At 44.7% G+C, this 23163-nt stretch overlaps 1 protein-coding gene across 1 annotated transcript; it reads right to left on the bottom strand.

The window, feature by feature from the left end:
* Positions 1-904: 904 nt before the first annotated feature.
* Positions 905-23133, bottom strand: LOC129831302 (E3 ubiquitin-protein ligase RNF19B-like). Its single transcript, XM_055894569.1, has 9 exons — positions 22528-23133; positions 11472-12791; positions 6621-6820; positions 6080-6224; positions 5053-5215; positions 4060-4315; positions 3680-3869; positions 3282-3416; positions 905-2927 (listed from the first exon to the last, which is right to left on the bottom strand). Exons 2-9 carry the CDS (start codon positions 12158-12160, stop codon positions 2498-2500), a joined length of 2208 nt encoding a protein of 735 aa, XP_055750544.1. The 5' UTR covers positions 12161-12791; positions 22528-23133; the 3' UTR covers positions 905-2497.
* Between the last annotated feature and the right edge of the window lie 30 nt (positions 23134-23163).

The raw sequence follows: 23163 nt of genomic DNA, 5'->3' as shown, positions 1-23163 counted from the left end.
AGCAAACCGCTTGCCCACACAACGCTATACACGGTACAGTTGAAACCGTGATTCATCCGTGAAGAGCACACTTCTCCAGCGTGCCAGTGGTCATCGAAGGTGAGCATTTGCCTACTGAAGTCAGTTATGACGCCAACTCCAGTCAGGTCAAGACCCTGGTGAGGACGACGAACACTCGGATGAGCTTCCCTAAGACGGTTTCTGACTAATTCTTCAGTTGTGCATACCCATAGCTGTCCGGGTGGTAGGTATCAGACGATCCCCCAGGTGAAGAAGCCGGATGTGGAGGACCTGGGCTGGCGTGGTTACACGTGTTCTGCGGTTGTGAGGCCGGTTGAACGTACTGCCAAATTCTCTAAAGCGACGTTGGATGCGGCTTATGGTAGAGAAATTAATATTAAATTCTCGGCCAATTACTTTGGTAGACATTCCTGCAGTCAGCATGCCAATTGCACGCTCCCTCAAAACTTGAGACATCTGTGGCATTGTTTTGTGTGACAAAACTGCACATTTTAGAATGGCCTTTTATTGCCCCCAGCATAAGGTGCACCTGTGTAATGATCCTGCTGTTTAATCATCTTCTTGATATGCCACACCTATCAGGTAGATGGACTATTTTGGCACAAGAGAAATGCTCACTAACAGGGATGTAAATGCTTTTTGTGCACACAGAAGATTTCTGGGATCTTTATTTCAGCTCATGAAACATGGGACCAACACTTTACATGTTGCGTTTATATTTTTGTTCAGTGTAGTTCACTAGTCCCTAACACAGACTATGACCATCTATGTATGTTAAGCAAAGCTATTTTCTCTCTCTCTCTCTATGTGTTTGTGTGTGTGTGTTCCAATGCCCTAAATCCAATATTTCACACACAATAGAACATAGAATAATAACACAATATTGTTGCAACAGAAAAACGTGTTTATTTTCCAAATCAAAGTCCTCTTTCACAGTCCTGTGTGTTTGGCCCCATAAAGGGGCTTCCCAAACAGTGCCAGGAGATACTACACATTTATATACAACACTTTTATATTGCTATTCATATATTTATAACTGTTTTACCCACATGTACTGTATATGTGTCCTTAAGGGTAAATCCTCCTGTCATATTTAGGAAGATTCTGTTTCAATCCGTGGTACATTCATGTGGTTTCTCATAGGCAGAAATAAGCGACAAATGAATAACATCAACAGACCATACCAAGCACTGCTCAATAGTATGATCTGACCGCATAAAGCTTATTTGAAATGAAACAATGTTCCCATATAGAGATTTCATGATGTCTATAGTAAATGGGGATATTTTAAACAACTGAAACACATGGTTGGTAAACAGCAAAAACAAGCTCTAGTAAATTATTCTAGAAGAAATAAAAATGGGTCTGCAAAATGTTGTTACACTGTAAAAAGGTTTCTGATAATCAACATTTGGCTATGATTTGACAAGTATGTAATGGAAGAAAACTCAAGACAGTAACTGATGACAACAAATAGCAACAACAAAAAAAAGAATATTTCGATAAAGTGCACAAGTGCTCATTCATAAAATCACTCGATAGTGGGACAAACAAATACAATCACAAGAAGTCCATCCATTCATTCTACTATTGTTTTCTACTGAAAATGTATATTATTTGTCTTTGTCTTTATAGTCTTCATGTAGAACGCACACGCATAACTAGAGTGGGTCAGACAGCTAGCATGTCAGAAAGCCAGTGTGTTCGTCAGTGAGTGTCATCACTGTCTGTAAGGCAGGCAGTCAGTCATTCAATTGCAACTGTCTGCTGGTAAAGTACTTGTCTATCTTCCACGACATTGACTCTCGTTAACCCCGACATTGTTCTTCTCTTTGCAGGTGAGATTCAAGTGCAGATCGCCTCTAAAAGTCATGCCTCTGAACAAACTACTGTAAACTCCACCAGTATAACGGGTACATACTACACTTGAAAGCCTACACAGCCATAGAAAACTCAGTTCACGGAGACTCATGCACACAGCAAATAAAACTACTTCTAAATCATTCAATATCATTCAGTTCGAACAAAAAAAAGGGAGGAAATCAAGCCAACAGAGTCCAGTTAAAAATGCCACACTCAAACATCCCAAAAAACATCCTCCTCCATAGTACAAACCCCATTCCCCACAATCCTTCACTCGTTAGTGTGCTTGGTGACCTTTCACCTTGTTTCCTCTTTTTTTTGCAGTATTTCTTGTGGAAAATGTGTACCTCTTGTTTAGCTTTTTTTGTTGTTGCACGTAGCCAAGGCATTTTTGCACCAAGAAGTAAACAGAAATCTCAGAGGTAGAACACTGCCAATTCTCTGTAAGGAGATCGAGATGTTGAGAGAAAGACAGACAGACACATGTAGATGGGTGTTGTTTGCAGGTAAGACGTTTTGTTAACAAAAAAGCAGCAAAATAATTACCGACAAGCGAAAAAACATTTTGGGTGGGGGTTGTGGAATCTCTGAGAGCTCTCCATCAGCTGGACTCTTAAACATAGAGGATGACATTATCCGGGGGACAATGCAGTCTGTCGGAGGTGTGAAGGGGTCTGCAGGTGGCCTGGGGTTGAGGAGGCCGGCAGCTCTTGGGATGAGGCGAGTCACAGTCGTCTGACGTCAGCTCGGCGATGTCGTCCGATTGGGTGTCGGACATTTCCAGGTCGCTACGGATGCTCTCGGGCTGGGCCAGAGTGACATCGCGAAGCCCCTCCCTGAGTGATGCCCCTGGCGACAGGCCTAGTGCTGAGCCAAACAGACCCCCGCCCCTTCTGGAGCTGCAGTCCTGAGGCTCCTCCCCCCCTGACCCGGAGCATGCTGCCATAGCAGCAGGGGGCGTGTTTAAGTCATCCTCACTGGTCAGGCAGAGGTGGCTGGGTTTGGTCTCGATGTCCACCTGGATCTCCAGGTTAGTACAGTCCCTAGGAGAACAAAAACGTTTAGATTTACTAGTCAGCATATCATCTGCTGTATCCAGTGTCACCTTGCCTACCATTATAAGTTTAACTCAAAATTGATTTGAAACGATCTGTCGGTAACTAAATCAATGGCTAAAATAAATATTTTTGAACCACTAAGTGCTGCCTGCATACCACACAGACTAAAGACAAGTCAGACGCAAGAGAGATTCGAGGAAATGGAGCTGTTGCATCAGAGACAACAACAACATGAGACAGACAGAAACAGATTGAGACTTGATGGCAAATCGAGGAGGACGAGTAGATTTTTTCTAAATCGTGTGTGTATGTAAGAGAGAGGGATATTGTGACACTCACCTGTCAGGGAGTGTGTAGGAGGAGATAATGGAGCCTGCCATGCCCCGGGTGCTGGCACAGTCACTACCCGCTCCCAGACTACCTGTCTCTCTGTGGGCACCGTCCTTCCCCAGCTCCCCTCCCTGGAGCTCCAACCTGGAACAACACAAAACATGATTATTACATGGTTATACCAACAACAGTTATTACAGCGTTCAACATATGCCACATTACATTTACTCAGCAAAAACATTCACAGCAGCGGGTCTAATTCTTAAATGGACAACAAAAACTGTACTTAGTTCGTTTAAGGCTTACTTGGCCCCTATTTATACTGTGTCTCTGCTTACAATGCACAACATTCGCCTCCATAAGAAGTACAGAACAGGTTCTCTTCCCTACTGGGCTCCCCTCCATACCTGTTGTATTTGCCAGTCCTGGCTCCAAGTGCACCCCCGGCCAGAGTGTTGAAGTGGGGGTTGTCTCCCAGAACCCCGGGGGCCACAGAGAGGCCCTCACTGGGGGAGGCGGTGCTAAGGCCGCTGGCTGCCCCCTCCAGGCTGCTCTCACCCAGGCTGGGAGACTTGAGGGCCCGCCACGCATCAGCCACTGGGGGACAATTATATCATATTTTTATTTCATGACTGATGATGATATATATTTCCTGTCTAAATTAACTTGCAGTTCAATTATGTTTGTAACATAAAAGAGAGACATGCATGTAGGTTCGTGTCGTTGTTGTATTTTACAGTATTGGGTCTATTAAGGCAAAAATGATAGCTCTTTAAGTCTTGCTCACCTGTGATTGGGCCGTCGTCCTCGTCAAAGTCTATCCGCATGCCACGCCCCTTTCCTCGGCTGAGGCCACAGCCTCCTCCGCGGCACAGAGAGATGGGCACGACTCCATAGACGTACGCCAACATGATGGGCACGCCAATACCCACACTGACGGTCGCGATCACAGGAGCTGTGATGATTGACAGGGCCACTCCTCCCGTGATGGCCAGGTTCCTCCTGTGGCGATTGGTCTTCTTCCCCGCATAATGAGCGTGAATCTATCACAAAATAGAAAAGATTGATAGTAGTGAAGGTGAACAGCAATAAAGGATATTGCAGCTGAAACGTCTGTATTGTGGGTTTGATTAATATTATAAAGCACTTGGGAGAAGTAGGTCATAGGTTGTGTGAGGGGATTTCAGAGCTACTTTACCTAGACCTATTACGGCTTTATATCTCTGGTTGTGATTGGGTGAGGCAGTTGGCTGAGTACAACTGGTAATACTCTGAAAGGTATTTCTACAGCTGGGTGGGCTATTTTACAGCATTCAAATGGGCTTAAGTTCAAGCTCGCAGTTATACTGTATTGCCACTAGGATGCGGTAAAGAGATATCCTTTAAAATAGGTCATTCTGCAATTCTATCATGACGAAATTGTTTCAAAATGATGTCGTTTCCGAAGAAACTAAAGAAGAGCTTATGGTTTGAAACCATATCTATTTCAGGAATTGTATTTCTCGATTGCTGAAATACACGCAGGAAATGAAAGTGCCACCACGAAAGTGAACATCATATTGAAACTAACTCTATTTCTAAGTCCAGCACTGCCACATTTCATTTCTACAATTAATAGCTTTTCTGTTAAATATCATGAAAAGTAAATATTTGCATTATTTTCCTTTTAATGTCTCAGTAAGCCACTCCAAATAAGATCCTCTGCTAAATGACTGAGAGTAGGCCAAATGAAGGGGGATTTTCAGTGAGGGGTTGCCCATCTGCCAGTGTTTTTGCATACCTTGCGCCCCACATAGACGGGGATGCCAATGATCATGGCAGGCACAGCGATACCAGCGATCAGGGTGATGCCCACCGGGGCTCCGATCAGAGTGCTCAGCTGCCACAGGATCTTCTTCTTACGAGTCCACGGCTTCTTCCCCCAGAACGTACACCCTGATGGACTGAGAGGCAGAAGAAAGAGAGGGATTGATGAAGGGATATGGAGGGAGAGAAGGGGGAGAGAGAACGTAAGAAAAAGGAGAAAGAATGGAATGTGTAGAAAAGAGAGAGAGCGCGAGAGGGGGGAGGAGATTGTGAATTGAGAAAATAAAGAAACAATTGTAATGAAGGGGAAACAGATATAAAAAGAAAGGGGGAGAAATATGGTGAAGAGCAAGGGAGGTAGACAGAAGACTGATTAGTTCTGGGTCCATGTTCAGGAAAAACAATCACCACAGCAACACATGAGTGGAGGTGATGGAAGGTTGTGTCATTATGAATTCAGAGCCCTCTGCTAATTGTCACACAGGAGTGAGATGCGCATCACTGCCTGTTATCCACTTTGACAGTATTGCTCACATGACGTAAGACGTGTTAGACGGAATCTGTGGAAATGTTTTGTCATTTTCATGTAGGAATATATTTTGGTGTCTTATCAAAACAATAAAGCCTTTATTTCAGTTATGTTTTGTGTCAGTATTTGGTTTGATCTTAATTCATGCCATAAAATGTGTAGGTATTTCTTATTTAAAATCAATTCTGAAGGAATTTTTTTAAAGCACCAGTCTAACCCCGGTAATGACAATCATGCTTTAAAATTGGGTGGATGTTATCATGCAGGCTGAGCGGAGTTCCCACATCCGGTTTTCGGCGGAAAAGGACGCCAGGTTGAATTATCTGTATCGCTGAAAACCGGATACATCCGGTTGTTGCCAACTCCGCTAAGGGAGGGTAGACCTATATGGATTTTTGGCACATGGATAGTCATCTACTAGTCCAATACATAAATCTGTGTTGACGTGAACTGCCGTAGTCTTGAGAGTTACCTGAGGTAGTGCAGGTCAGAGATCTCCTTCATGCAGAGCCAGCAGAACTCACAGCCACACACGGCACAGGTCATGTGGTTACAGCTGCCGTCGTTCATCTTGATGATGTAGGCGCCACATCGTGGGCAGGGCTTGATGTCGTCAGCTACAGACAAGAGAGAGCGAGTGGGTAGGTTGATTAGTGGGAGTAGGATTCAAGACAACGTTGATCTGAGGTCAGTTTTATGGGTTGCCGTTCGGATATGGGGAGGGTAAGCCGATTCTAGATCTGTGACTAAAAGGTACTTCTACTTTTACCAGAGACAGAGGAGGATTGGTTTGGAGACATTGTGTGCCGATATAGTTATTTTTGACTGCCAACAGCTAGAGTAAGAGACGGGCTGAGACATATGAGGTTGTGATAAGGGTTCATTCATACCGACTTACTGTTTTGTCCACCGAGACATTTGGAACATGAAAGGAGGTCTGAAAATTGCTTTATGAGAAGAGGGAGACTTATATACGGACATAATAATAACAGCATGAAGAGCAATCAAAGTACCGTGCCCGTGCTCCTGCGTGGAGCTGGGTGAGTGGTTGCTGTGCATGTGCAAGGAGAGTGCCCTCTGCTGGCGGGCCGAGTCACAGGTCTGGTTGGGGTGCCACGCCTGCTTGCAGTGGTAACAGAACTCAGCCAAGCAGCCGTCTCTACAACACACCAGCCTGGGGCAGCTGGCACAGCCCGAAGCGATCACAGCGAACCTGTCAGAGGGAGAAAGAGGAAGATGTTTGATTTTCAGAAAACCTTTATAGGCACATGCGAAATCAATGGCAAAGTGAAAAAGACATTACTGGAGAGAGAGAGAGAGAGAGAGGAGGGAGACAGAGAGACAGAGAGAGATACTGAGTCAGTGGAGGGGACACAACAGCCTTGGAGGAAATTGTGAGTTAAAGAACCGGTTCAAGCGGTTAAAGTTCAATTTAAATAGACTGTAGCCGGACAAATGTTCACAATTAACTGAGCCGTGGAGAGAGAGAGTTAGAAAAAAGGACACGAGACGAAGGAGAAATAGGCATAATATGATTTCAGGCTGTCTGGAGTAGCCTCAATGAAGGGCACGCGGGGAGAAAGACCAAGAGCTAATCTTCATAGCATATTATCATAATTGCAGAGTTACATGACACCACACACACACATTTCTCAACACAGTAAATAGGCTGTCACATCACCATAAGAGGGGAGGCAGGGTTCTTATCTTATCTTGGATGTAACAAGATCATCAAGTACTGTATGTAAAGATGAAATGGTATTTCATCTCATATAACACTATTTGTAAGTGACAGTGCTCAAAGACTGAGGCTGAGCAAAACTGAATTTAATTAGAGAGTGAATATCTTTCTCGTCAGAAAACAATGCTGAAAGTGACATACGAACCGTCACACAACTATTGCTTTGAATGTACAGTTGAAGTCAGACGTTTACATACACTTAGGTTGAGTCATTAAAACTCGTTTTTCAACCACTCCACGCATTTCTTGTTAACAAACTATAGTTTTGGCAAGTCGGTGAGGACATCTACTTAGTGCATGACAAGAAATTTTTCCAACGATTATTTCACTGTATGGAGAAATGGAGAAATGTCTCCTTTTTGGAGAAATGTCCTCCAAAAAGGGGGATGCTTGCAAGCCGAAGAACACCATCCCAACCGTGAAGCACGGGGGTGGCAGCATCATGTTGTGGGGGTGCTATGCTGCAGGAGGGACTGGTGCACTTCACAAAATAGATGCCATCATGAGGTAGGACCATTATGTGGATATATTGAAGCAACATCTCAAGACATCAGTCAGGAAGTTAAAGCTTGGTCGGAAATTGGTCTTCCAAATGGACAATGACCCCAAGCGTAAGTTGTGGCAAAATAGCTTAAGGACAACAAAGTCAAGGTATTGGAGTGGCCATCACAAAGGCCTGACCTCAATCTTATAGAAAATTTGTGGGCAGAACTGAAAAGTGTGTGTGCGAGCAAGGAGGCCTACAAACCTGACTCAGTTACACCAGCTCTGTCAGGAGGAATGGGCCAAAATTCAACCAACTTATTGTGGGAAGCTTGTGGAAGGCTACCCGAAACGTTTGACCCAAGTTCAACAATTTAAAGGCAATGCTACTAAATATTAATTGAGTGTATGTAAACTTCTGACCCACTGGGAATGTGATAAAAGAAATAAAAGCTTAAATAAATCATTCTCTCTACTATTATTCTGACATTTCACATTCTTAAAATAAAGTGTTGATCCTAACTGACCTAAGACATCCCTCTCTTCAAGGCCTCCAGTGTTCCGCTACACAGGCAAACCAGATGTCAAATACCAAAACTGTTTGAAATCCTATTCTGTCTCTTTCAAAACCTCAAACTAGGGGAAATGTTTACACCACTATGGTTTTACCCCTTTAACACAGGTCTTAGCAGCACAATAAATTCAGTTTGCACTGGTTTCTTTCCCAATTACTTTGTTTGTTTGTTCAAACTGGCAACATGTCTTCAAGCCTGAGCTCAGTGACTTGTTGCAACAAAGCAGAGACACAAGTTGCCAAGGAAGTCTTTTCCCTGTTGGAACATTCCATATCAACGCTGGATTTTACTACACCCGCGATAACATCTGCTAAATATGTGTATGTGACCAATAAAATGTGATTTGATTTGGTCGGTTCTGCTGCGTTGGAGCACGATCATGACAGACATCACGGCTTTGAGCGGTGGGAATCTGAGGAGTCCGATGCCGACAAGCTGCAGGTTTGGAGCAAATGCTTTGTTTTCAACTAGGCTATCATTACAGTACAAATGTAATACACTGTCTGTGACTCTGTACACACACACTCAGTCCTGTGAGTGTGTCATTTTTTAAATTTATTTCCCCTTTATTTAACCAGGTAGGCCAGTTGAGAACAAGTTCTCATTTACAACTGCGACCTGGCCAAGATAAAGCAAAGCAGTGTGACAAAAACAACAATGCAGAGTTACACATGGAATAAACAAACGTACAGTCAATAGCACAATAGAAAAATCTTAATACAGTGTGTGCAAATGTAAGGCAATAAATAGACCATAGTGGTGAAATAATTACAATTTAGCATTAACACTAGAGTGATAGATGTGCAGATGATGATGTGCAAGTTGAGATACTTGGGTGCAAAAGAGCAAAAAAATAACAATATGGGGATGAGATAGTTGGGTGGGCTATTTACAGACGGGCTGTGAACAGGTGCAGTGATCGGTAAGCTGCTCTGACAGCTGATGCTTAAAGTTAGTGAGGGAGATATAAGTCTCCAGCTTCAGTGATTTTTGCAATTCGTTCCAGTCATTGGCAGCAGAGAACTGGAAGGAAAGGTGGCCAAAGGAGGTGTGGCTTTGGGGATGACCCGCAAAATATACCTGCTGGAGCGTGTGCTATGGGTGAGTGTTGCTACGGTGACCAGTGAGCTGAGATAAGGCAGGGCTTTACCTAGCAAAGACTTTTTGATGACCTGGAGCCAGTGAGTTTGGCGACGAATATGTAGCGAGGGCCAGCCAACGATAGCATACAGGTCGCAGTGGTGGGTAGTAATGATCACTTTAAATAAATCCCAACCTCTCCGTTACCCCTGGCAACACTGGCTACCTTTATGCCGCATCACTAGTCACCATAGCAACTGACAGCCAGAAGAGCGACCATAGAACTATCGCTGCTCTGATTGGTTGTCTCCCACTGTCAATCAGTGAGGTCTGATTGGGGAATGGAGAGGGAACTGACCAATGAGACTAAAGGACAATGAAGGTCAAGAGTTAAAACCTTCACAAGAATAATAGAGAGAGAGAGAGAGAGAGTGTGAGTGTGAGTGTGAGTGTGAGTGTGAGTGTGAGTGTGAGTGTGTGTGTGTGTGTGTGTGTGTGTGTGTGTGTGTGTGTGTGTGTGTGTGTGTGTCAGGGTTGGGCTCAATCCAGAATGAGAATGCCTCGTAAATTCCAATAAAATTATTACATTTCAATTGAAGAACTAAAAAGGATACAGAACTCCAATTCGAAAGGAAATATAATTAAATTCAGTGAAATTAAAATGCCTAACCTATTCTACAGTGTCTTCAGAAAGTATTCATACCCTTGACTTATTCCATATTTTGTTGTATTACAGCCGGAATGGGAGTCAATTCCGAAATTCTAAATTGAGCCAAACCCTGGTGTGTGCGAGTGTTTGTGTGTGTGTGTGATCATTCAAGTGAGACAGAGTTAAGGAGTCCGGGGTTTGTGACTACGATAAAAATAATAATTAATTTAAAAGAGAGAAAGAAAGTGAAAGACAGAATAAAGAAAGAGAGAAATAGCGATTTAGACAGAGGTCCCAGAGACTCCACAGCCAGAGACAATCCAGGCCACTTACTGTAACCAAGGCCACATATTCCTTACCTACGACAATGTAGTACCATTATGACACACACACACACACACACACACACACACACACACACACACACACACACACACACACACACACACACACACACACACACACACACACACACACACACACACACACACACACACACACACACACACACACACACACACACACACACTACCCCTTTGAAAAGCTCCACTCTAGTTAGCCCAAACCACACTAGAACTTTCCATGGTAGGGGTGTAGAGAGGGAATAGTTGTGTTGTGAGTCATTCTGGTCTTTTTAGAATGTAGGTCATCTATAGTCCAGCCCACTGTCTTGGTTCCCCTCTGTCTGACAGGATTCACATTACCAAACTGGCATGTTTCCTTTGAATATAACCAGCACAGATAATCTGTGCTTTCCCTCCCACATACACATGCATGCGTGTGTCACCTATACACACAGACATACATACACACACAAACATAAACACTTGCGTGGCGCACACACACAAAATAGGCTCATACCAGTTTATCAGAAAATTTCCCCATATCACATTACACGATCAGCCACCGAGCATTGCCATTCCCCTTGTAACCACATAATAGCCTGCAACATTCTAACCTACTTAGAGAATTCTAGGCTATAAATCTTTCCTCTCACTTTTGTCACCTCTAAAGCTTGTTAAAATGCAGTAGGTCATTCCAGTTCACGACTAACATCCTCAGACTTCGGGTAACTGACAGAGCACTGCTTTGAAAGCATGAATCTGCAACAACAACAACAAGTTATAGTGTTGGTTAATGGTAGGGGTTTGGTAAAGGTAAGGGTTAGTTTCAGGGGTTAAAATCACATTTGTGGTCAGAAAGTGCTTTAAGGTACTTCTGCCCCTTCTACCACGGCTAGACAGTGAAGACTCTATAGAGTTAGGGTTAAGGTTCAGGTTCACACTCAGGTTACGATTAAGGTTAAGGCCAGGCAACAACGGAAGTTAACTCTTACCCGCAGTCGGGCGCGGGACACCAGCGGCAGTCTGGGTCGGAGGCCAGGCAGCGTCGCAGCAGGAACTCCTCGTACTTCTCCAGCAGACCTACGTCATCCAAAATGTCCGCCACCTGATGAGGCGCCAGGCGCTCCGAGCACTCGGGGCAGCTGAGGTGGACGCGGCTCTCGGTGATCTCGATGCGCAGGTACTGGCGCAGGCAGCACAGGCAGGAGCGGTGGCTGCAGCCCAGCAGCTCAGGGAGCTGTTCGGGGGGCTGGGGTACCAGGCACAGGGGGCACTCCAGGAAGTCTGCTGGAGGAGAGGCGCTGGTGGTGGTGGAGCTGGAGGACTGGGGCGGACCCAGGGAGAGCCGACTGGAAGAGAGGGGCTCTGCTGGGGTGGAGGTGGGGTAGTTGGCTGGGTCCTGGGGGGCGTCCGTGGTGGTGGTGGGGACTGGGTTAGGTGTGGGGGTAGAAGGGACTACGTGGGGGACAAGGGGAGTGAGTTGCTGTTGTTGATGGTTTTGGTTGTGGAGCTGGGATAAAGGTGTGGCCGCCCCTGCATTGGCGCTCCGGGAACCCCGTTTGCTGTGGAAAAGGCTGTGGAAGGAGATGCGTCCTTGGCGTTTTCCCGGTGCCCGGCATTTGGGGTTGGGAATGCCGCTCACCGAGGAGTGGGGGGATTCCGAGTCCTTTTCTGATCCCATTTTCCCAGAAAATGACACACGGCAGCGTCTTTGCTTTTCTGCTCTTATATCACTGTGAGGAAGCTTTCCTCACACACACACACACACACACACACACACGAGGGCACTTGTCCTTGTGTGAAACCAGAATGGAATGTCACTGATACCCAGTTGGAAACCCTTTTTCCCCTTCCTCTGACAAGAAACAATGGAACCCACAAATGGAACTATAAACAAGAAGACAAAAGTGAAAGAAACAAAGTCCCCTTCCTCCCACTGGCGTTCACACCTCTCACGCTCAGTTGCTCCAAATCAAGAATGTGAGAAAAGTAACAGGTGTGCTTTCGTCCAAACAAACATGGGGGTCCAAACTGACAGTAAACTGTTACTGTAAACCACAAAGAGGAGAATAACAACAACAAGAAACGTCAATGCCCCTTCTCAGTAAATGTTTCTCGATTCAAACGAGGAGGAAAAAAAACATGATAGGAACATTATAGAATTTAAAGAACAACTTCTTGGAGGTTATTCAATTTTTCTTAAATCCTTCTTGGTGGTTGCTCCAGTCAGATTTTCTTCTCTAGTCCTTTATTCTCTCTTTTTCTTCTCCTCTTCTCTTCCATGTGTGTCTCTTACACTCTCAATCAACCGTCTGTGAGGAGGAAGAAGATAACAGGAAGTTAGCAGTGCAAAGAGCACAGGGAGCATGCTCAGTATGACACACCTCTCCCTCCTTGCTCGTTCTCTCTCTCGCTTTTTCGACTTCACAATGAACTCTTGGTGCAGATAGCCAGGAAGAAGAAATTAAATACAGTGCATTCGGAAAGTATTCAGACCATTTGACTTTTCACACATTTTGTTACGTTATAGCCTTATTGTAAAATGTATTAAATTACTTTTTTCCCCCACATTAATCAACACACAATACCCCATAATACCCCATTTTTGCAAATGTATTAAAAATTAAAAACAGAAATACCTAATTTACATAAGTATTCAGACCCTTTGCCATGAGGCTGAGCTCAGGTGCATCCTGTTTCAATTGGTCATCCAAGAGGTGTTTCTACAACTTGATTGGAGTCCACCTGTGATAAACTCAATTGATTGGACATGATTTGGAAAGACACACACCTGTCTATATAAGGTCCCACAGTGGACCAAAAACCAAGTCATGAGGTTGAAGGAATTGTCCGTAGCATTGAAGGTCCCCAAGAACACAATGGCCTCCATCATTCTTTAATGGAAGATGTTTGGAACCACCAAGATTCTTCCTAGAGATGGATGCCTGGCGGCCAAACTGAGCAATCGGGGGAGAAGGGCCTTGGTCAGGGAGGTGACGAAGAACCAGATGGTCACTCTAACAAACCTCCAGAGATCCGCTGTGGAGAAGGGAGAACCTTCCAGAAGGGCAAACATCTCTGCAGCACTCCACCACTCCTCATTAAAAGGCACATGACAGCCTACTTGGGAGTTTGCCAAAAGGCACCTAAAGACTCTCAGACCATGAGAAACAAGTATCACTGGTCTGATCAAACCAAGATTGAGCTCTTTAGCCTGAATGCCAAGCATCACGTCTGGAGGAAAACCAGGCACCATCCCTACGGTGAAGCATGGTGGTGGCAGCATCAGGCTGTGGGGATGTTATTCAGCGACAGGGACTTGGAGACTAGTCAGGATGGCGGGAACGATGAACGGAGCAAAGTACAGTGAAATCCTTGATGAAAACCTGCTCCAGAGACGCTCAGGACCACAGACTGGGGCGAAGGTTCACCTTCCAACAAGACAATGACCCTAAGAACACAGCCAAGACAACGCAGGAGTGGCTTCAGGAGAAGTGTGAATGTCCTTGAGAGGCCCAGCCAGAGCCCGGACTTGAACCCGATCAAACATCTCTAGAGAGACCTGAAAATATCTGTGCAGCGACGCTCCCCATCCAACCTGACAGAGCTTGGGAGGATCTGCAGAGAAGAATGGAAGAAACTCCACAAATACAGGTGTGCCAAGCTTGTAGTGTCATACGCAAGAAGACTCGAGGCTGTAATCGCTGCCAAAAGTGCTTCAACAAAGTAATGAGTAAAGAGTCTGAATACTTATGTAAATGTGATATTGCCTTTTTTTATGGGGTATTGTGTGTAGATTGATGAGGGGGGGAATGGATTTAATCAATTTTAGAATAAGGCTGTAATGTAACAATATGTGGAAAAAGTCAAGGGGTCTGAATACTTTCCGAATGCACTGTACACTATGCACACGCACACAGCTAGCATAATCACTGATAAAAACATGCTCATTGACTCACACTTACTCATAAGATACATCCCTTTGGAAAGCAGAATACTATATTGGTGAACTTACTAATGATAATGACATAATGTATCTTGAAGGGGAAGCAAACATATTCATCAGTCCAATTACCTTCTATATTATTTAACCTCTATCATTCCTTCTCGTTCTTTCTCTCATCTGCACTTCTCTTTTGTCTCGCTCCGTCAATATGAAACCCTCTCTCTCTCTCTCTCTCTCTCTCTCTCTCTCTCTCTCTCTCTCTCTCTCTCTCACACACACACACAGTCTCGAGCTGCTCTCCACTTCACACTGGGCTGCTACTGCGGTTGCCATGCCGATGCTCACTATGAGCCGAGCAAACAGCGACCCACTCAGTGACTCTGGCACTTACTTACACACTGACACACACACGCACGCACGCACACACGCACACACACACACACACACACACACACACACACACACACACACACACACACACACACACACACACCACATGTACTCTTGTAATTTATAGATAATGTAGACATTGGTAATTACAGTACTGCTTAATGTATGTTTGTATTTATACAGTGTTATAGGTGAGAGTGTGTTTGTATGCAGATAATGTTATGCTAAGATAAGGGGAAAGGATGAGAGAATGAGAATTATGAGGGTTGATATTCAGAATCTGTGTCACTGTCTACGGTAGCACACCCACCTTCTAAGCACACAAACACACACACTGAGTCATAACAGAGTCCTGGCCTGATTTTCTCCTCCTACAGTATGCCTGGCCTCTGGACTACAGGTCTATGACAAGGCAAATATGATTCTGATTCCAGTAGTAGCCTCTGAGTGCAGGAGGCTGAGACAGACACAGAGAAAGGATCAATCAGTATGTGTACTGACTCATAAAACATTAGACTTCAGCCCTTGTTGACAGAAGGGTATATGGGAAAGGGCTAACATAGATACTGTATATAGCTAGCCATGATTGATTGAAATACTATTGGTACGTGTAACCACGCCAGCCCAGGAACCTCCACATCCCGTTTCTTCACCGATCGTCTGAGACCAGCCACCCGGACAGCTGATGAAATTGTGGGTTTGGTACAACCGAAGAATGTCAGCACAAACTGTCAGAAACCGTCTCAGGGAAGGTCATCAGCGGGCAAATGCTCACCTTCGATGACCACTGGCACACTGGAGAAGTGTGCACTTCACGGATGAATCCCGGTTTCAACAGATGGCACACAGCGTGTATGGCGTCATGTGGGCGAGCGGTTTGTTGATGTCAACGTTGTCAACAGAGTGCCCCATGGTGGCAGTGGGGTTATGGGATGGGCAGGCATAAGCTACGGACAACGAACACAATTGCATTTTATAAATGGCCATTTGAAAGCACATAGATACCGTGACGAGATCCTGAAGGTTATTGTCGCGCCATTCATCCGCCGCCATCACCTCACGTTTCAGCATTATAATGCACGACCCCATATCTGTACACAATTATTGGAAGTTGAAAATGTCCCAGATCTTCCATGGCCTGCATACTCAGCCGACATGTCACCCATTGAGCATGTTTGGGATGCTCTGGATCGGCATGCACAACAGCGTGTTCCAGTTCCCGCCAATATCCAGCAACTTCGCACAGCCATTGAAGAATGGAACATTCCACAGGCCACAATCAACAGCCTGATCAACTCTATGTGAAGGCTGCATGAGGCAAATGATGCACCCCAGATACTGACTGGTTTTCTGATCCACTCCCCTACCTTTTTTTAAGGTACCTGTGACCAACAGATGCACATCTATATTCCCTGTCACGTGAAATCTATAGATTAGGGCCTAATGAATTTATTTAAATTGACTGATTTCCATATGAACTGCAACTCAGTAAAATCTTTGAAATTGTTGCATGTTGAGTTTATAGTTTTGTTCAGCGCAGTATCTAAAGTTGTGTGTGATATAGAGAGAGAGGGGGGTGTGAGTGAAGAGGCACGGCAGATGGGCATGAACAGGCTGAAGACTCAGTGGTCTGGATTCTGTGATCAGCACACTCTTTTGTCCCTCACTTTTCCTCCCACCCGACTGCTGCTCGCTCACACACACACACAATCTCTCACTGTGATGAACGATTACACGAATGAAATTGTCTTCTTTTGCCTCTGAGCAGCTCTCTAGCTTGTCTTCCGCATTAAAAACCTCTCAGACAAGTCAAATATTGTTATCCTTGCTGCTGCACTGAGTCAACTGTATACGTAGCCTGTCATCTTCTTAACAGAGACATTGCTCTTTGTTTGGCCTAGTCTAAGCAATTCTATCTAAGCAATTTTATCTGCTGAAGACACTGAAACCGTACAGTCTGAGCACTTTAGGATCGTACATCCTTCCCAGGGGCCCTATGAACCTACATCTACACACATTCACACACACAAACTTACTGTAAGTCATTTAGGCGTAATATACACTACCGTTCAAAATTTTGGGGTCACTTAGAAAGGTCCTTGTTTTTGAAAGAAAAGCACATTTTTTGGTCCATTAAAATAACATCAAATTGATCAGAAATTCAGTGTAGACATAGTTAATGTTGTAAATGACTATTGTAGCTGGAAACGGCTGATTTTTAATGGAATATCTACATAGGCGTATAGAGGTCCATTATCAGCAACCATCACTCCTGTGTTCCAATGGCACGTTGTGTTAGATAATCCAAGTTTATCATTTCAAAAGGCTAATTGATCGTTACAAAACCCTTTTGCCATAATGTTAGCACAGCTGAAAAGTGTTGTTCTGATTAAAGTAGGCCTAAGTCATTGAAGCTCACCAACACACAAACCATCCGGTTCATGTCGGTGTGTTGTTTGTTTACAAAGACTGACAGACAGAGTGGTTGGCTAGCTAATTAGGTGGTTTGTAGTGATACTTCCTAAACCCTCTCTAAAGCCCTGAGCTGTAACTGAGGCCTGAGGCCTGTGTCCCTGGTTAGAGCAAGTGGTCTCTGTGAACTCAGATTTACTGGTTTAATGTTCTAAGTTCATTAGAGCAGAAGGGCGTAATAAAAAAGGTGGTGACAGGGTGAGGCAGTGAGATGCCCCTCTGGCTAGAGACAGATGCAACTCAGTGTGTCCTCCTCACTTAATCTCCTGGCAGGAGCTAATATAGAGGGAGGTAACAGAGTGAACTGCCCCTCCGGCTACGACACAGTTATACACCCCTCTTTCAACCTCTCCTCTCCTCCCTCTTGTTCCTTCTCGTTCTTTCTAGCTCTCCCTCTCATTCCTCTCTCTCTGTGACAAGGGCATCGTCATGTCTCAGTAGCTCGCTAGAAGGGCTGGGCAGGCCAACACCGCTGCCACGTTCAAACACCAGGCCAGTTGAGTCATGTCAGGATGTGATGATATAACATGCTAACTGGGTTAAAAAAGGAAACGTGTCCTTCTGTTCAGCTAAAAGCTCCATTATCTAGTTAGCTACTGATTCATAGAGTTTGGAGGCCATTTGGAGGCCCTGTGGAGCCCTCCCACACTTTCAGTAATGGTAGATTTGGGACTTTGAAGAGGAGTTGTGTGCCAGAGACAGTCGTGGGCCATTCTGTGGAAGCACCTAGAGAAACCAGACTTTGTGATTCCTCTGAATTTACCTCAGAACTGGAGCTGGCAGCGATGAGCTTGTCTGCAGTGGACAGTCATTCAAGCATCCCTTTTCAAACAAAATGAAGCAACAGCAATACCCTGGAATACACCCATCCCAAACACTCGAACGCACATGACACGCACCCACATACTTATACACCCAGTCATAAACACATTACAGACACGTCGTCAAACACACACACACACACACACACACACACACACACACACACACACACTTAAGTCTTACATGTATGGGGCGGCAGGTAGCCTAGTGGTTAGAGCGTTGGGACAGTAACCGAAAGGTTGCTAGATTGAATCCCCGAGCTGACAAGGTATAATAATTAGAGGAGCGTTCAGGAGGCAAACTGAACGTTTCATGTGAAGCCTGGAGGCATCACAGTGGCAGAGTGCAGGCCCAGGCCCCAGCTCCACAGCCATAGCTCTCTGAGCTCCAATCCACCAACACAGATCAGGGTCTACCAACTGACCAGTGGGCAAGAAATTCAGGGAGGGGACGGGTAGTTCGAGGGAGGAAGAGAATGAAGGGAAAGGCGGAGAGACATGTCAGTTAGGACTGTGCATGTGGGTGGAGAGGAGACAGAGATGTCACATAGGCCTATGACTGTTAGGCTGACTTCCAGGGGACTGTAACCTGAAGCATGTGGGCCTTAACGAACTATGATTGTGAGAATAGTTCCACTATATGGGACCTCAGATGGGAATATACAGTTGAAGTCGGAAGATTACATACACTTAGGTTGGAGTCATTAAATCTCGTTTTTCCACCACTCCACAAATTTCTTGTTAACAAACTATAGTTTTGGCAAGTCGGTTAGGACATCTACTTTGTGCATGACACAAGTAATTTTTCCAACATTTGTTTACAGACAGATTATTTCACTTATAATTCACCGTATCACATTTCCAGTGGGTCAGGAGTTTACATACACTAAGTTGACTGTGCCTTTAAACAGCTTGGAAAATTCCAGAAAATGATGTCATGGCTTTAGAAGCTTCTGATAGGCGAATTGACATAATTTGAGTCAATTGGAGGTATACCTGTGGATGTATTTCAAGGCCTAGCTTCAAACTCAGTGCCTCTTTGCTTGACATCATGGGAAAATCAAAAGAAATCAGCGAAGACCTCAGAAAAAAAATTGTAGACCTCAACAAGTCTGATTCATCATTGGGAGCAATTTCCAAACACCTGAAGGTACCACGTTCATCTGTACAAACAATAGTATGCAAGTATAAACACCATGGGACCACGCAGCCGTCATACCGCTCAGGAAGGAGACGCGTTCTGTCTCCTAGAGACGAACGTACTTTGGTGCAAAAAGTTCAAATCAATCCCAGAACAACAGCAAAAGACGAACAAGGAGGCCTACAAACCTGACTCAGTTACACCAGCTCTGTCAGGAGGAATGGGCCAAAATTCACCCAAATTATTATGGGAAGCTTGTGGAAGGCTACCCGAAACATTTGACCCAAGTTAAACAATTTAAAGGCAATGCTACCAAGTACTTATTGAGTTTATGTAAACTTCTGACCCACTGGGAATGTGATGAAATAAATAAAAGCTGAAATAAATCATTCTCTCTACTATTATTTGGACATTTCACATAATTAAAATAAAGTGGTGATCCTAACTGACCTAAAACAGGAAATTGTTACTAGGATTAATTGTCAGGAATTGTGAAAAACTGAGTTGAAATGTATTTGGCTAAGGTGTATGTAAACTTCCCGACTTCAACTGTAGTTGTGGGGAAGTGAGTATTGCTTTTCTATTAGTTCTTGAGGACAGATGGTAACTAGAGCTGGATATCATGCTTTCAGGGTTGCATGTCGTCACCTCTTTTCTCGCTCAACGGAATGATACACTACATGGCCTTGCACGGGGGCATTGTCATGCTGAAACAGGAAAGGGCCTTCCCCAAACTCTTGCCACAAAGTTGGAAGCACAGAATTGTCTAGAATGCCATTGTATGATGTAGCATTAAGATTTCCCTTTACTGGAACAAAGGGGCCTAGCCCGAACCATGAAAAACAGCTCCAGACCAATATTCCTCCTCCACCAAACTGTACAGTTGGCACTATGCATTGGGGCAGGTAGCGTTCTCCTGGCATTAGCCAAAAATCCAGATTTGTCCGTCGGACTGCCATATGTTGAAGCGTGATTCGTCAATCCAGAGAACGCATTTCCACTGCTTCAGAGTCCAATGGTGGTAGGCTTTACACCACTCCAGCCGATGCTTGGCATTGAGCATGGTGATCTTAGGCTTGTGTGTAGCTGCTCGGCAATGGAAACCCATTTCATGAAGCTCCTGACGAACAGTTATTGTGCTGACGTTGCTTCAAGAGGCAGTTTGGAACTCGGTAGTGAGTATTGCAACCGACAGACATTTTCTACGTGCTTCAGCACTCGGTGGTCCCGTTCTGTGAGCTTGTGTGGCCTAACTCTTCGCGGCTGATCCGTTTTTGCTCCTTGGCGTTTACACTTCACAATAACAGCACTTACAGTTGACCGGGGCGGCTCTAGCAGGGCAGAAATTTTACAAACTGACTTGTTGGAAAGGTGGCATCCTATGATGGTGCCACCTTAAAAGTCACTGAGCTCCTCAGTAAGGCTGTTCCACTGCCAATGTTTGTCTATGGAGATTGCATGGCTGTGTGCTCGATTTGATACACCTGTCAGCAACAGGTGTGGCTGGAATAGCCAAATCCACTCATTTGAAGGAGTGTCAACATAGTTTTGTATATATAATGAATTAATATCCTGTCCTCAATAATGCTTTTGGGACAAACGGGAGTGGTGGTACCAGGAATGAATGAGTGAAAGAGTGAGGGGGTGAGAGAGGAGAAAATTGAGAATGAGAGGGCATCTGACACAACAGGCGCTTTGAAATAGAGATGTCAAAAAATGGTCAGAGGAGCAAAGCAGTAGTTCACCTGACACTACTGTACAAACATGCATGTATACTGAACAAAAATATAAATGCAACAATTTCAACGATTTTATAGTGAGTTACAGTTCATATAAGGAAATCAGTCAATTTAAATAAGTTCATTAGGCCCTAATCTATGCATTTTTTTTATTTATTTATTTATTTATTTTACCGTTATTTTACCAGGTAAGTTGACTGAGAACACGTTCTCATTTGCAGCAACGACCTGGGGAATAGTTACAGGGGAGAGGAGGGGGATGAATGAGCCAATTGTAAACTGGGGGTTATTAGGTGACCATGATGGTAAGAGGGCCAGATTGGGAATTTAGCCAGGACACCGGGGTTAACACCCCTACTCTTACGATAAGTGCCGTGGGATCTTTAATGACCTCAGAGAGTCAGGACACCCGTTTAACGTCCCATCCGAAAGACGGCACCCTACACAGGGCAGTGTCCCCAATCACTGCCCTGGGGCATTGGGATATTTTTAGACCAGAGGAAAGAGTGCCTCCTACTGGCCCTCCAACACCACTTCCAGCAGCATCTGGTCTCCCATCCAGGGACTGACCAGGACCAACCCTGCTTAACTTCAGAAGCAAGCCAGTAGTGGTATGCAGGGTGGTATGCTGCTGGCTTGGTCCCACCCAATGGGGAGCCAAGCCCAGCCAATCAGAATGAGTTTTGACCCACAAAAGGGGTTTATTACATACAGAAATACTGAGTGGCTGGTCTCAGACGATCGCGCAGGTGTAGAAGCCGGATGTGGAGGTCCTGGGCTGGCGTGGTTACACGTGGTCTGTGGTTGTGAGGCCGGTTGGACGTATTGCCAAATTCTCTAAAACAACATTGGAGGTGGCTCTGGTGGACAGTCCTGCAGTCAGCATGTCAATTGCACACTCCCTCAAAACTTGAGACATCTGTGCCATTGTGTTGTGTGAGAAAACTGCACATTTTAGAGTGGCCTGTTATTGTCCCCAGCACAAAGTGCACCTGTGTAATGATCATGCTTTTTAATCAGCTTTTTGAAATGCCACACCTGTCAGTGGATGGATTATCTTGGCAAAGGAGAAATGCTCACTAACAGGGCTGTAAACAAATTTGGGCACAACATTTTAGAGAAATACGCTTTTTGTGCATATGAACGATTTCTGTGATCTTTAATTTCATCTCATGAAACCTACACTTTACATGTAGCGTTTATATTTTTGTTCAGTGGACATAAACAAACCCGAACGCTTAAGTATTGTACTATAGTACACTATCACCAGCCATGACTCACTGTGTAATTGTTTATTACTCAAGAATGAGCAGCAGTCAGAACATGCACAACAATATGGGATATATACAATTGGCTGTTCATATAAACTGACCATGTAACGAACAGTAACACTTCCGTTAGAGTGAAGATATGTTACTTCCCATAATGTAGCCTACCAAGTAAGCAACTGAGCGACATGACATTCCAAGCCACAAAAATCGGAATATCTTCAACATGTTGCAATTTGTGTCAAGGCCCAATAAGGCAGACTAGTCTTACCTCAAGGGGTGGTACGAGACCGTTTTCTGGGATCCGCTGTGAATGTTCATTCGTCAATGGCGATGGGCTGTGATCGCTTGCTTTGGGAGTGTTGAAATCTTCGTTGTCTAGGCTATTTCAGCTCAGCTTCCTATACGGGACCTGACACACTGTTCCTAAAATATCAAATGGAGTATGTATAGGTTATGAAATGCAGCTCGCGCCCTGTCCCGTTTTAGGAGAGCAACAGAAGAATCTCCGCAGCCTCCTTTGCTTTCTCATGGAGGAAAGCCCCAGTCCGTGACGCCACAAACCGAGAACAAGGAAACCCCACCCGTCCGTGAGGTCACCATCGAAAGCTCAAAATGAATTTAGTGCTTGGAAATAACCAGGGAAACGTCAATATTTTGGTTCTGTGGAATGACATGGCCTGGAAGTTGCTGACCATTATTTGTGTAGAGTTCCCAGAAATCAAAATCATAAAGACAGTTCTTCGCACAGTCGATTAGATATGGGAAATGTAGCCTACTGAATTTCCTCCAACTTTCCAGATATGAGTGCTAGCGTAATGTACTCTGATCCAGTTCCTCAAATTACATCTTTCAGTGTCTATAATACTATGAGATTTTCCTTACCAGGTAACCGACGGGGAAAAAC

The sequence above is a fragment of the Salvelinus fontinalis genome, chromosome 32 (genome assembly GCF_029448725.1).
Source record: "Salvelinus fontinalis isolate EN_2023a chromosome 32, ASM2944872v1, whole genome shotgun sequence".
Lineage (NCBI taxonomy): Eukaryota > Metazoa > Chordata > Actinopteri > Salmoniformes > Salmonidae > Salvelinus > Salvelinus fontinalis.
Note: the sequence above shows the minus strand (reverse complement) of the source record. Positions and strands in the feature narration are given on the sequence as shown.

What these genes read in the sequence shown, in the direction of transcription:
- LOC129831302 (XM_055894569.1), bottom strand. Translation starts at nt 12,160, where the DNA reads ATGGGATCAGAAAAGGACTCGGAATCCCCCCACTCCTCGGTGAGCGGC. An exon ending in TGTCCCGCGCCCGACTGCGG is followed by an intron (nt 6,821 to 11,471) that starts GTAAGAGTTAAC and finishes TCCCTCTGACAG; the next exon opens with GTTCGCTGTGATCGCTTCGG. An exon ending in TCTGACCTGCACTACCTCAG is followed by an intron (nt 5,216 to 6,079) that starts GTAACTCTCAAG and finishes TCTGCCTCTCAG; the next exon opens with TCCATCAGGGTGTACGTTCT.